Source organism: Peromyscus eremicus, chromosome 9 (assembly GCF_949786415.1).
Source record: "Peromyscus eremicus chromosome 9, PerEre_H2_v1, whole genome shotgun sequence".
NCBI classification, from domain to species: domain Eukaryota; kingdom Metazoa; phylum Chordata; class Mammalia; order Rodentia; family Cricetidae; genus Peromyscus; species Peromyscus eremicus.
Window position 1 is genome coordinate 69,638,901 of NC_081425.1, and position 13,684 is coordinate 69,652,584.

The 13,684-nt window shown below is 43.3% G+C and overlaps 1 protein-coding gene across 1 annotated transcript; it reads left to right on the forward strand.

The window, feature by feature from the left end:
- Nucleotides 1-4,539: 4,539 nt before the first annotated feature.
- Mettl3 (methyltransferase 3, N6-adenosine-methyltransferase complex catalytic subunit) lies at nucleotides 4,540-13,576 on the forward strand. Its single transcript, XM_059273662.1, has 11 exons — nucleotides 4,540-4,802; nucleotides 7,834-8,051; nucleotides 8,133-8,537; nucleotides 9,585-9,760; nucleotides 10,304-10,520; nucleotides 10,730-10,917; nucleotides 11,317-11,355; nucleotides 11,708-11,816; nucleotides 11,910-11,975; nucleotides 12,345-12,457; nucleotides 13,314-13,576. The coding sequence occupies exons 1-11, from the start codon at nucleotides 4,703-4,705 to the stop codon at nucleotides 13,423-13,425; spliced, it is 1,743 nt and encodes a 580-aa protein (XP_059129645.1). The 5' UTR covers nucleotides 4,540-4,702; the 3' UTR covers nucleotides 13,426-13,576.
- Nucleotides 13,577-13,684: the final 108 nt, after the last annotated feature.

Sequence of the window (13,684 nt, forward strand, 5' to 3'; positions counted from 1 at the left end):
TGGCTGTATAGGGGGTTAATGACCATCCTGGGCTATATGAGACTATCTCAAAACAACAACCCAAAAAGAAATGAAGCAACTTAAAGAACCAGGTCCCGTAGGGTGGGGTGATGGAGAACTGTAATCCTGATACAGGTGTGTGTGTGTAGGAGTATCACAAGTGGAAGGCTAGCCTAGAATACATAATACTCTTAAAAAAAAAAAAAAAAAAGGAAGGAAGGAAGGAAAAGAAAATAAAAACTAGGTGGGAGATTCCCAGTCTAGTGCTACTTTCAGGGACCAGATGCTGGCTTCCTGCTGCATTGACACTACTGTGACAGCAGATTCCCTGCAAGACAGAGGTAAGTAAATCTATTCTTCACTCTGCTTAGAATAAAGAACTATTTGATTCTGGAGGTCCCTACCAGAGCAGTGGAGGAGGCCCTCTTTAACACCTGGGAATTTGGGGGGTTAAGGAGGGAGAAACAGCTCCTTTGTTTTGAATTCCTGGAAGCTTTGTAAATACGTTTTCCCCCTTTCAGCCTGTGGAGGAAGGCAAGTGACTGATTCTCCCATTCCTTTAACCTCCTTCATCCCCACTGGACTGAGATAATGCCGTTTCCCTAATTACACCAGACTGGCCTGCTAGTCCCGTGTCGGTTCTCATTATGGTAACAGCTGTCAGGGAGGTTTCTTTGACACAAAGCCTGCCTCTCTACACTCTTTCCTCCAGGCTCTTTTCTATCTCCTTCTCGTCCTTTTCCTGTTCTACTTCTCTTGATTTCGTGTTTGCTTTCTCTTCGCTGCTAATTCCTTTTTCTGGGTGCCGTTGATTTCCTCCTCCTTTGCAGGACCCCACCCTTGCCCTCCCCATCCACTAGATCTGTCTTTTGGAAGCTGAGTGAATGTTAACCTGCTAGAATGAGTATGTGTAAATGCAGCTTGCAGAACATGGACTTGACACAAACAAGAGACTTGAGTCCAGACTGGAGGAATAAATGTACGGATGAGAAGCGCGAGCGAGCTGCTTTTCTCGCTTCATTTCTGAGGGCTTACTTCATTTCATAGGCCAAGCGCTCCTTCGGTGAGAACGTAAATAAGACACAGCAGCACTTCATCAGCCTATTCTAGGAGGGAGAATTATGGAAACAGATTCTTTTATATGGTGATAGGTAAGAAAAATGTCCCGGGGGATCCTAGAGATAACGAACTCAAATTCAACACTAGAAATGGGGCATGCCTATAAAATAACCATTCTTAAACACAGTAACTGATTTAATCCACTCAGCAATCTAGATGCCATTTTACAAACCTGTATACAATCCGTTGAACTCCCCTTGGCATCCAGAGGTGTTGCTTTTGGGATGCCCCTGTAAGAACGGCAACCTTCAAGGAGTCCGGTGAAGTAACAACCTTTGGCTCTCTGATTCTTCTACCTCTGGCCAAAAACTGAAGAAATACAAGATACAAAGTAGCACCCAGGCCTCTAATGAGTAGTCCGCTCTGGGAGCCTCCATGGCAAAGGGGGAGCCTTAGACCTGCATCTTTCTCCTTCCTTCAGCTCTTAGCATGTGCTTCTCAGAGAATTCTACCAGTCACCCACATTCTTTTTTTCCTTCTTAGTGTCAAACCTCACTGACAAAGACAAGGTTTCTCTGAGTAGCCCTTGTAGACCAGGCTGGCCTCCAACTCAGAGATCCACCTGCCTCTGCCTACCTAGTGCTAGGATTAAAGACCTGCCCCCATCCCTCTGACCTCATCCCTCCCCCCTTCCTCTGGGCTATTGGCATGTTTTTATCGTTCACAAACTCTTGTATCTGGGGCATTAGTTATCATTCCTAGCACTTAACTAATAAACAATACCTTCTGATTCCCAAATCATTGCACGAGTCCCATTCCCGGTAAGGCCCAACTTTGACCTCCCTTTACTTCTGCTTGTCTTTTCACACCTTTCATAACAGTAAACTGATAAATCCTAGTGGACATTAAGGTTTTGGTCAAGTAGTAAGGAGGTGACTAGGCTGGCTAGTGGCAGGGGGCTGTAATCTCAGCTCCTGGAGAGTTGGAAAGGACAGCTGTAAGATCAAGACATGCCCGGGTTACAGAGTAAGCTCAAAGACTGCCCAAGAACAGAAAAAGGCTGAGGATACTGCTCAAAATGTGAGAGATGGGAGCTGGAGAGATGGCTCAGAGGTTAGGAGCACTGACTGCTCTTCCAGAGGTCCTGAGTTCAATTCCCAGCAACCACATGGTGGCTCACAACCATCTGTAATGAGATCTGGTGCCCTCTTCTGGCCTGCAGGGATACATGCTGTATACATAATAAATACATAAATCTTTAAAAAAAAATGTGAGAGATGAGGGTATATGAGGCCCTGGTCAACCCCTAGTGCCACAAAAGGAAAAAATAAAAGTATGAGTAAGACTTAAATACCAAAATTGGTGGGTGTAGCTGAAGTTTTCTCCAGTCCTGCCCAGCACCATGGACCCCGCAACCACTTATAAAATAATCACTCAGAAGCTTATATTAGTTAAACTGCTCGGCCATTAGCTCAGGCCTCCCACTGACTAGCTCTTACACTTAAACTCAGCCCATTTCTGTTAATCTATATGTCGCTACATGTTCCTTGGCTTTACCCGTTGCCTTTACATGCTGCTCCCTGGACGGCAGTCTCCTGACTCAGCCTTTCTGTTCCTAGAATTCTCTTCTCTGCTTGTCCCGCCTATACTTCCTGCCTGGCGACTGGCCAATCAGCATTTTATTTATACAGAGCGATATCCACAGCAGGTGGGTTCTGTGAGTGTTGTAGTAAATTGATAGGAAGAATAGAAAAGTCATATATCCCACATAAAAACATGAACTGGAGATGTGCCAACTGTGGAACCGACTCCCACAGCACAGGAGGCTGAGTGTGAGGAGTGCAATGTCTCTGCTCATAATTGGCCTCACACTCTGATTTTGCTCTGCTGCCCTGGAGTTTCTGGCTTTGGGAATGCTGGGTACCTGCTCCACTACTGAACTGTAGATAAGGCCTTACACGTTTAATGCAGTCTATTACCTCTGCACCAATGAAAAACAGTAGTTTCACATTTTTAGAACAATATGTTTGTAAATTGCTATACAATTGTGTACTACCAAATTAACCCAGTAAACAGTGACAGTTTTACCACAATTGACAGCACAGCTAAAGCTCAACAGTTCAAATTATAGCCAGATGTGGTGACATACACTTTTAATATCAGCACTTGGAGCGCAGAGCAGGCGGCTCTCTGTGAATCTGAGGGTTTCAGGCCAGCCAGAGCTACATATCTCAAAACAACAAATTCAAATTGTGTGTGTGTGTGTGTGTGTGTGTGTGTACATACATAATATGTGTGTGTGTACCAATTATAGCATCTGCCATATGTCAATAGCAACAACAGATTTTCCAGGAAGTGAGGAAGGTTACATCCAGTTATGGATGGTGAGCCACCATTCAGGTGCTAGGAACTGAACCTGGGTCCTCTGGAAGAATAGCAAGCTAGGCTTGCAAGGGCAACAAAGTAGAGCCAGAGAGAGAGAGAGAGAGAGAGAGAGAGAGAGAGAGAGAGAGAGAGAGAGAGAGCTATCTCTACATTTTAAAAAGACTATGCTTCTCCATGCTGCAAAGATGGCTCTCTATTAAGCTGTTTGTCTTAGAACATACATGAAATCCCAGAACTCAGGATATTGAGGCAGGAGGATTGTTAGTTCAAGACTGGGTAGAGTCACATAGTGAAACTCCATGTCTTTCCACATATATAAAAGGAAAGAAGAAACCAATAGTAATCTTTAATTTAGGAAATCTGGGTGACTGGAGAATTGGCTCAGTAGTGAAGAGCACTTGTTCTTATGAAGGACCTGGATTCAATTCCCAAGTTCCCACATGGAGGCTCACCACCTCAGGTACTAGGTATGTATCTGGTGCACAGACAGACATTCAGGCAAAGCACTCATATGAATAAGACAAATCTAAAAAAAAAAAAAAAAAAAAAAAAAAAAAAAAAAAAAAAAAAAAAAAAAAAAAAAAATTAAAAAAAAAAAAAAAGATCAACACCCAATCTCTACCATAAACCAAGGCTGATTTGAGTTTTTGCCAGATCTCTGTGAGTTCGAGGCCAGCCTGGTCTAAAAAGTGAGCTACACGACTGTTATTACAAGGAAACCCTGTCTTGAAAAACCAAGAAGAAGAAAAAAAAAAAAAAAAAGGAAAGGAAAATGAAAAAGAAAATCCGGGGCTTGAAGGGTACAAATCTGTGGTATACTGATTGCTAGCATGTGCAAGCACCTGGGTTTACAATCAACTAGACTAACAATCTGTGCACCCCATCCCGCCCATCTATCTCTCAAGCAATAACATCCATCCGTCATCCACCCACGCGTGTTCTATTCCCGCTAATTTAATGTGTGGTCACTAAGGAAGGACTGAAAGAATCAATATGGCCGCTCTGCCAGCAACCGACATGGCAAACACAGCCTCACTGCTCCCGGAAGCACGAGAGAGAACAGCCGTAAGGATTACATCCGCTGTTTCGCCAACACCTAAAGCTTGCGCTCGCGAAACCGGAAGTGGCTTTTCATCTTGGCTCTTTATCCGCCCGGCCTTCAGGCGTCCGCGTGAGAATTGGATGTATCGGCGTTCTAGGCTTGGGAGGTGCTAGTTCGCCTCGCCTGGTTCGAGCGGGGTCGGTGCTGGGAACTAGGATGTCGGACACGTGGAGCTCTATCCAGGCCCATAAGAAACAGCTGGATTCGCTTCGTGAGCGGCTGCAGCGGAGGCGGAAGCAGGACTCTGGGCACTTGGGTGAGGTGCGGGGTGGCTGGGGCGGGCCGTGGAGGGGCGAGCGACCCCAGGAGAGAAAGAGAGCTCGGGCTCCGCGCCCTTTCCGCAGTGACCATTTATTGGACGCCTCGAACGTTGGTAGCCCGCCTTTCCCCCGAGTAGCCGAAACCTATGCCCACCTGCAGGAAGCCTATGCCGCCTCCCCCGGGGAAGCCGCTCAGTACCCTATTCTGAGGGGCAGCAAGGCCCTTTTTGTTGTTCTTGGTTGTAGCGATTGCCCAGTCATTGTGTCATTTCTTTAACACTGTGGGCAGGGATTACACCTGCATGTCCCCAGTTTATCAGCCACAACAAGGTCCTCACTAGGTGGGGCTAAAGGAGTAGGGAAAAGTGTTTACAAACGTAGGGAGAATCTGAAAACACTTGGGTTTGGTCTTTAAACATTTTTTCCCCCTCTCCCTTGTATGACAAACTCGGAAAACTTGGAGGAACTTTAAAAGATTTTGAGTCCTACCCTAACATTCTTCCCCAGCACAAGGTCAGTTATTTAAGGTAAATCAGTAGTTGCAAAGCTCTGCAAGAATACTGAATCTATACCACATGTGTGGCTAGCTTGTGACAATGCTTGTTAGTATTCTCAACTCCCCCATCAGCAGATCTTGATGAAATTAAGTTCATGTGCTCATTTTCTGGACCTGGATGCTCAGGCAAGATTCTTACCATAACTAGTAAGCATTTATTGCATATCTACACTATTCATGAGTCGTGACAAAAATAAAACATTGTTCTTACCTTAAAGGAGCTTAAAATCTAGGAAGTTAGAAGAAAAGGCCGGGAGAAAGCCTGGCATGGTGGTGCATGCCTTAATCCCAGCATTCTGGAGACAGAGACAGGAGGATATCTATTAGTTTGAGGCCAGCCTCGTCTTCACAGGGAATTGTGAGTTCCAGGACAGCCAGGACTAGTTAGAGAGAGACCCTGGTCTCAAAAAGCAGTAGGAAATAATAAATAAATAAATAAATAGATCCATAGTCAATAGAATGATGAATAAGAATTGGTGTCCTTGGTGGAGTCATCCTACTGGAGTTGCCACTTGAATTGGCCCTGATTTTTAAATCTTTTTTTTTTTTTTTAATTTATTTTGTGTGCATTGGTGTGAAGATGTCAGATCCCCTGGAACAGGAGTTACAGACAGTTGTGAGCTGCCATGTGGGTGCTGGGAATTGAACTCAGGACCTCTGTAAGAGCAGCCAGTGCTCTTAACCGCTGAGCCATCTCTCCAGCCCTGGCCTTGATTTTTAAATTTTATTAGCCAATGTAAAATTTGTCAGATTACACCACTTTTAAAAATAAGGCAGTATGGTAAACAAAGTGCAAAACCTAGGAATCAGGGAATAATTAGAAAACAAGATTTGGAGAATTTTTTCCCCTCACCATTCAAACTAACCTCTCTGCCTGGTAAGTTTGGTTTTCTTATTTTTCCCATTTATGTTTTATATGTATGGTGTATGGGTATTTTGCTTGTATGTATGTATGCCTGTGATGTCTGTACCATGCATGTGTACCATGCATGTGGTGCCCATGGGGACCAGAAAAGGATTCCCTCCACCCTTCCATTCCCCTGCAACTGGGTTGTGAGCCACCCTGTGAGTGGTAGAAATCTAGGCTTGAACCAGGTCCTCTGCAAGTACAGTCAATGTTCTTAACTGCTGAGCCATTTCTCCAGCTGCTGCTTCTTTTGGTATATCAATTTTATGTAGGAAACATAATTACATATCTATCATAGACAGATGACTAAACTGGTTTTTTCTTTCTTTCTTTCTTTTTTTTTCTAGACAGGGTTTCTCTGTGTAGCTTTGCACCTTCCCTGGAACTCACTCCAGCCCAGGCTGGCCTTGAACTCACAGAGATGCGCCTGCCTCTGCCTCCCGAGTGCTGGGATTAAAGGCGTGCACGACCACCGCCCGGCTAAAACTGGTTTTTAATCAACTTACCAAAGACTCCAGTTCCTGGACTTAAGTATCTTATTACCTTTTTGAAAACAGTCATTTAGGGGATGTGCATTTGCTGCACAAGCTTGAGGACCAGAGTTCAAATCCCCAGCATGGTCTTGTAACCCCAAACACTGTCAGCAGCTGAGACGAGGATGAGAATAAGGCAGAGAGGTATAGAGGCTGCCACTTGCAACACACACACAAATGCAAAAACATGTATTTATATGGGTGTTTCTGAAAAATCTCAATTTATGTAAATATTGAAAATTATAGATCTAGTTGAGTGTGGTAGCATACACCTATAATCTTGAACTTGAAAGACAAGAGGATTTTGAGTTCAGGGTCATCCTCAGGGATATAGCTATCTCACGGCCTCCTCATGTGTACAGTTGGTGGGTAAGAACATACAGTGGAAATGTGCTACAACCCTCATTTGCTGACCAGGCCTTCAGCCAAGTATTCCAAAGGCCTAATGTTTTTAAGTGTGAAACACATTCTTGATGGCCATTGGCCTTGATTCACTAAAAATTCAAAATCTGACGGGCGGTGGTGGACCACACCTTTAATCCCAACACTCTTGAGTTTGAAGCCAGACTGGTCTACAAAGTTCCAGAACAGCCAGGGCTTACACAGAGAAACCATGTCTTGAAAAAAAAAAATTCAAAATCCATCCCTGGAAGATATCTGAATCTCAGTTTTGATTATTAAAAATATACATTTTTTAATTTTAAATTAAAATATGGGTTGATTGTATCATGAGAAGAAAAGAGTGGCAGAGCCCTGTAAGTGTACCATGCTGTTTTACTTCTTTTGAGGCAGTGAGGACAGAGAATTAGGAAAAAACTTCCCAACAGAGAAAACATGCATAGTTCTCAGTAAAATCCAGGATTATTTTGGCAAAACAGCAAATGCTTCTGTGTATCTGATCCATTGCTAATGCTGGTCGGAGAACTTGCTTGAAATGAACGATGTGTGTGCTAGGAATGATGGAGAGTTTGGCCTTGAGGAATGTCAAGATTACCAGCATTGACTCTCTCCACTTTATTTTTCTCTTTTAGATTTAAGGAATCCAGAAGCAGCACTGTCCCCAACCTTCCGTAGTGATAGCCCAGTGCCAACTGCGCCTACCTCTAGTGGCCCTAAGCCCAGCACCACTTCTGTGGTTCCTGAGTTAGCTACAGACCCTGAGTTGGAGAAGAAGTTGCTCCACCACCTCTCAGATCTGGCCTTAACCTTGCCCACTGATGCTGTTTCCATCCGTCTTGCCATCTCTACGGTAATAACCTGATAAAATTAGAATTGATCACATATTTGCTGTCGGTCGTGGTAGTGTCTCATGCTCGTCTCCTTTCTCTAGCCAGATGCACCTGCCACTCAAGATGGGGTCGAAAGCCTTCTACAGAAATTTGCAGCTCAGGAGTTGATTGAGGTAAAGCGAGGTCTCCTACAAGATGATGCACATCCCACTCTTGTAACTTACGCTGACCACTCCAAGCTCTCTGCCATGATGGGTGCTGTGGCAGACAAGAAAGGCCTTGGAGAAGCAGCAGGGTCTACCACAGGGCAGAAACGGCGTGCAGAACAGGACTCGACTACCGTGGCCACCTTTGCCAGCTCTTTAGCATCTGGTTTGACCTCTTCAGCATCAGAACCAGCTAAGGAGCCGCCTAAGAAATCAAGGAAACATGCTGCCTCAGATGTTGACCTGGAGATAGAAAGTCTTTTGAACCAACAGTCTACTAAAGAACAACAGAGCAAGAAGGTAGGGGTCATATGGAAATGCTCACATTATGCTTTGAATTACAGTTTTGATGTGTTACCTTCTGACAAGAAGTATTTCTCAGAATTAAGACATGGAGTAGTGGTTTTCAGCTGGAGGTGGTTTTCCTCTACCTTCACCTCCACCGGAAGTTTGTCCGTGTCCAGCTACATTGTTGTCACAGCACCAGAGAGTGCTGTTGGCATTGAGTAGATACAGGATCTAGAAGGTAGGGGCCAAAAACTTGCTAACCATGCTACAGTGCATAGTAGGACACCTCCCCCACAATAAAACTGTCTAGCCCAAAATATCAGTAATCACATTGTTAGGAAGTCCTGATTTATGTAATCTATTTGGAAGAATCCTCAGAAGAGGATTCAGAGAAAAGAGCAATTCAAATAAATATAGGGAGACAGGAATACTAAATGATATTCATTTGGACCAGGTTATGGAAATCAATGAAATTATCAATGGTTCTGATTAGAACTACATTGAATTCTCATCTGTTTATGACTTCTAGTTTAGTTTTAAAAGGTTAGTTTGGGGGCTGGAGAGATAGCTCAGAGGTTAAGAGCACTGGCTGCTCTCTCAGAGGTCCTGAGTTCAATTCCCAGCAACCACATGGTGGCTCACAACCATCTGTGATGAGATCTGGTGCTCTTTTCTGGTCTGCAGGCATACAGGCAGAACACTGCATACATAATAAATAAATCTTTAAAAAAAAAGTTAGTTTGGCTTTCTATGAGGATAACCAATGTTTTCCCTTATAGAGTTATTGAATATACTGAGTTAAGCAACAGAATACTAGCATTGTGCCTTTCTTAGTACCATATCAGTGCAGATTGGCCTGAGGGAAGCTATACTCCTAGGGAGGCAAGATGAGCTTAATGTTCAGTTGTAGAAACCAGGCTTTTTCTATTTTACTTCCTTTCTAAAGCCATTCTCCTATACTGTTAGCTTATCAGACCTTACTGTAAGGTAGACTTGTGGAGGTGGTTTAAGGGCTAATTGATCTACAAACTCTTAAGACCAAGGCTACTTCTGTCACAGGTCAGTCAGGAGATCCTAGAGCTATTAAATACCACAACAGCCAAGGAACAATCCATTGTTGAAAAGTTCCGCTCTCGAGGTCGGGCCCAGGTGCAAGAATTTTGTGACTATGGGACCAAGGAAGAGTGCATGAAAGCCAGTGATGCTGACCGTCCTTGTCGCAAGCTGCACTTCAGGTCTCTTGGGAGGGAATGAGGTGGGGAGGGTCTTCCAGAAACAGTAATTCCTTTTCAGCATATTCCATCTGTCTTTGGGATGGCCATTGTATGAGAAAGAATATAGGTTCACTTGTAAATAAAAGGAAGATTTCTAGTCAGGCATCTGTATCTGTGACCAATAACGAAAGTTAAAGTTCTCTGGAAAGGAGGATAGTCCTAGAGAAACTACCTGGGCTTAGGCCAGTGTTTTATTCTGATGTAATGGCCAGGGTCTTTCCTATAGTAAGAGGAGAAAGTCTGTATTTTGTTGTTTTTGAGACATGGTTTTTGTAGCTCAGGCTGGCCATGATGAAGATGACCTTTCTAACCTTAGGGCTCTACCTACCAGTACTGGTATTATAGGCCTAAGCCACTGCACCCAGATCAAGTCTTTATTCGAGAACAAGTTCTTAAGTTTAACAATAAAGAAAATTGGGGGAGAATAAGAAATCTTGCATTTGAATGTATGATCTACTTCTGAAGTACCATCTTGATTCTGATCCCCCTTTTTTATTTTCCCAGACGAATTATCAATAAGCACACTGATGAGTCTTTAGGTGACTGCTCTTTCCTTAACACATGTTTCCACATGGATACCTGCAAATATGTTCACTATGAAATTGATGCTTGCATGGATTCGGAGAGTCCTAGCAGCAAGGAGCATACGCCAAGCCAGGAGCTTGCTCTTACGCAGAGTGTTGGTGGCGACTCCAGTGCAGATCGACTCTTTCCACCTCAGGTACCTACATGTCTGGAGAGCCTGGGAAAACCCCTTTCAACCTATAGACTTAAACTGAATGGGGTATCCATACATGTAGAAAAATAGGGAATAATTTAGCAATCTGGCTCACTAATGGGGATGGAATGGGATAGAAATACTTGAGTTAGAGGGTTTGGGACCATGAATCTGTGAAGGAAGGAAAGATGACCAAATACTACCTCATGCAGTGGATCTGTTGTGATATCCGCTACCTGGACGTCAGTATCTTGGGCAAATTTGCAGTTGTGATGGCTGACCCACCTTGGGATATTCACATGGAGCTACCATATGGGACCTTAACAGATGATGAGATGCGCAGGCTCAATATACCAGTACTGCAGGATGATGGCTTTCTTTTCCTCTGGGTCACAGGCAGGTAATATAATCCACAGATATGTAGGTATGGGCAAATATAGTACAGAGTGAAAACTGGGTGGGAAATAAAATCCTGGGTTTTCTTAGGCATTCAATTAAATGTGTTACTGATTAAGGATCCCGCCCCTTCCCATGGGGCTGGGTTTTCTCAGGCCTGCGACTAAAAGTGTCACTGATTTAGGATGCCAACCCCCTTCCATGAGACTTACTATTTATAGCGCAAATACTTGGGATTCTTGATTTTAGAAAAATAGTTATTAAGATTAGATGCTGTTTCATCTTTTCATTCTTAGATTTACTCGGTTGCCTCGATGGTGTTTTCCATGTAAATGTTTCTAAGACATGAGATATTTCGAAGGGAAAAATACGGGCAAATTGTTTAACCTTTACTTCTTTCTAGGGCCATGGAATTGGGCAGAGAGTGTCTGAACCTCTGGGGGTAAGTAGAAATTGTGTTGCATTTTTTTTAAAGATTTATTTGTTATGTATACAGTGTTCATTCTGCCTTTATGTATGCCTGCACACCAGAAGAGGGCACCAGATCTCATTGCAGATGGTTGTGAGCCACCATGTGGTTGCTGGGAATTGAACTCAGGACCTCTGGAAGAGCAGCCAGTGCTCTTAACCTCTGAGCCATCTCTCCAGTCCCAAGTGTTGCATTTTTTTGAGGGAGATTTAGTTTTAGTTCACGTTCCCTTCTCTGAGTATCCCCATCAATCTGTGCCTCTGTGTCTAACATTGTGTCTCAACCGTGAAGCTGAGGTTATAGTTCATTCTCTCATGCTCCATAGCTATGAACGGGTGGATGAGATCATCTGGGTGAAGACTAATCAACTACAGCGCATCATCAGGACAGGCCGCACAGGCCACTGGCTGAACCACGGAAAGGAACATTGCTTGGTGAGTAACAGTAGGCCTAACTTAGGGGGAGGAACTGTGTAAAAGTCCAAAAGCTATGGTTTATAAAGTAACAGTGTTCTCTGTGATGAGCAGGTTGGTGTCAAAGGAAATCCCCAAGGCTTCAACCAGGGTCTGGATTGTGATGTGATTGTAGCTGAGGTATGTGCTCCCCCAGGCATCTAAAGCTTTCATATTTTCAATACAATTTCTCTTGTCAGGTATAATTTCCAACTTTTTATTCATTTGGATAACTTAACAGACAGGGCTAGAATTGCAATCTTGAGAAAAACTTTAAAAAAATTATTTTATTTTTACTTCATGTGCATTGGTGTTTTGCCTGCATATAATTCTTTGTGAGGGTGTTAGATCCCTTGGAACTGGAGTCACAGATACTTCTGAGCTGCCGTGTGGGTCCTGGGAATTGAACCAGGGTCCTCTGGAAGAGCAGTCAGTGATCTTAACTGCTGAGCCATCTCTCCAGCCCTGCAATCTTGAATAACTTTAAGTAGCTTGGTTTTTATTTTCTAGGTTCGTTCCACCAGTCATAAACCAGATGAAATATATGGCATGATTGAGAGATTGTCCCCTGGGACCCGCAAGATTGAGTTATTTGGACGACCACACAATGTGCAACCCAACTGGTAACTTTACTAGAGAACAGGGCAAAACTTTATAGCTAAGGACAGAAGTCAATGAGTTGTATATATCCTGGTAGTCTACAGATGGGCTTTAAAGAGCTCAGGTGGCTTAAGCTTATGTTTAAATAATTTTATTGGAATCTACAACATTCACTAGAATCCAAAGGGCTGGTCTCAAAGTTATAATAGCCTAAGGATCCTCACCTATTCTGTGGGATATATTAATGCCCCCTAGTGGCTACTAAGCATTTATTTAATCTGTCAATTTTAATGCTTTAACTCCTATGGCTGGCATTTTAATATCAAAAGATTATTCATTGGCAATGACTATGAATGAAATAGGCCTGGCTAACATCAGTTACTAATCCTTAGCTATATAGATCAAGCTGGATCCTGTGACATGAGTCTGAGGCAGAAGGATTATAAGCTTAAGGCTTCCCTAGGCTACATAACGAAATTAATTTAGTGAGAGCTGTATCAAAAGGGAGGGGGGCTGTTGACTGATGTAGCTCAGTGTTAGAGCATACATGCAAGACCCCTATATGAAATCCCCAGTACCACCACCACCACTACCAAAGAAATAAAAATGCAGACAGTTTTAATATCTGCACCTGTACCAGCTCCTAAGTGATCAACTGCCATATACTTTGTTCTGATCTTTTTAAAATCTGACATGGGCTGGGCATAGTGGAGCACACCTTTAGCCCCAGCAGAAGGCAGCAGGCAGATCTGTATGAGTTCAAGGTTAGCATGGTCTACATAGAGTTTCAGGACAGCCTGAGACCTAAAGAAACAAAACCTTAGCAGTGCTAAGCCCTTACAGGACTTTTTGGTTTGTCTCCTTTTCCCCTTGTTTTAGGATTACTCTCGGAAACCAACTGGATGGGATACACCTACTAGACCCAGATGTGGTTGCCCGGTTTAAGCAAAGGTATCCGGATGGTATCATCTCTAAACCTAAGAATTTATAGAAGCACTTCCTTATGAAGCTAACCATTCATAGCCATGGCTCTATCGACCACACCTTAAGAGGAGTGTTTATATAGTAGTGCTCCCCACCCCGTATTTAAATAAAAGTTTGTAGTTAGAATTTCTGAAGTGAAATTCTGACTTTGCCACTCAGCATGTGTTCTTGTGCAACTCTTTTCTCAGTATGAGTCATCGAATGTTAGCTACCTACTTCATTAGTTATAAATGTTCAAATTAAATGGATACATGGAATAGCATTAA

Coding starts and splice junctions, on each gene's coding strand:
- Mettl3 (XM_059273662.1), top strand. CDS start 4,703: ATGTCGGACACGTGGAGCTCTATCCAGGCCCATAAGAAACAGCTGGAT. Junction 4,803..7,833: donor GCAGGACTCTGGGCACTTGG/GTGAGGTGCGGG, acceptor TTTCTCTTTTAG/ATTTAAGGAATCCAGAAGCA. Junction 12,458..13,313: donor CACAATGTGCAACCCAACTG/GTAACTTTACTA, acceptor CCCTTGTTTTAG/GATTACTCTCGGAAACCAAC.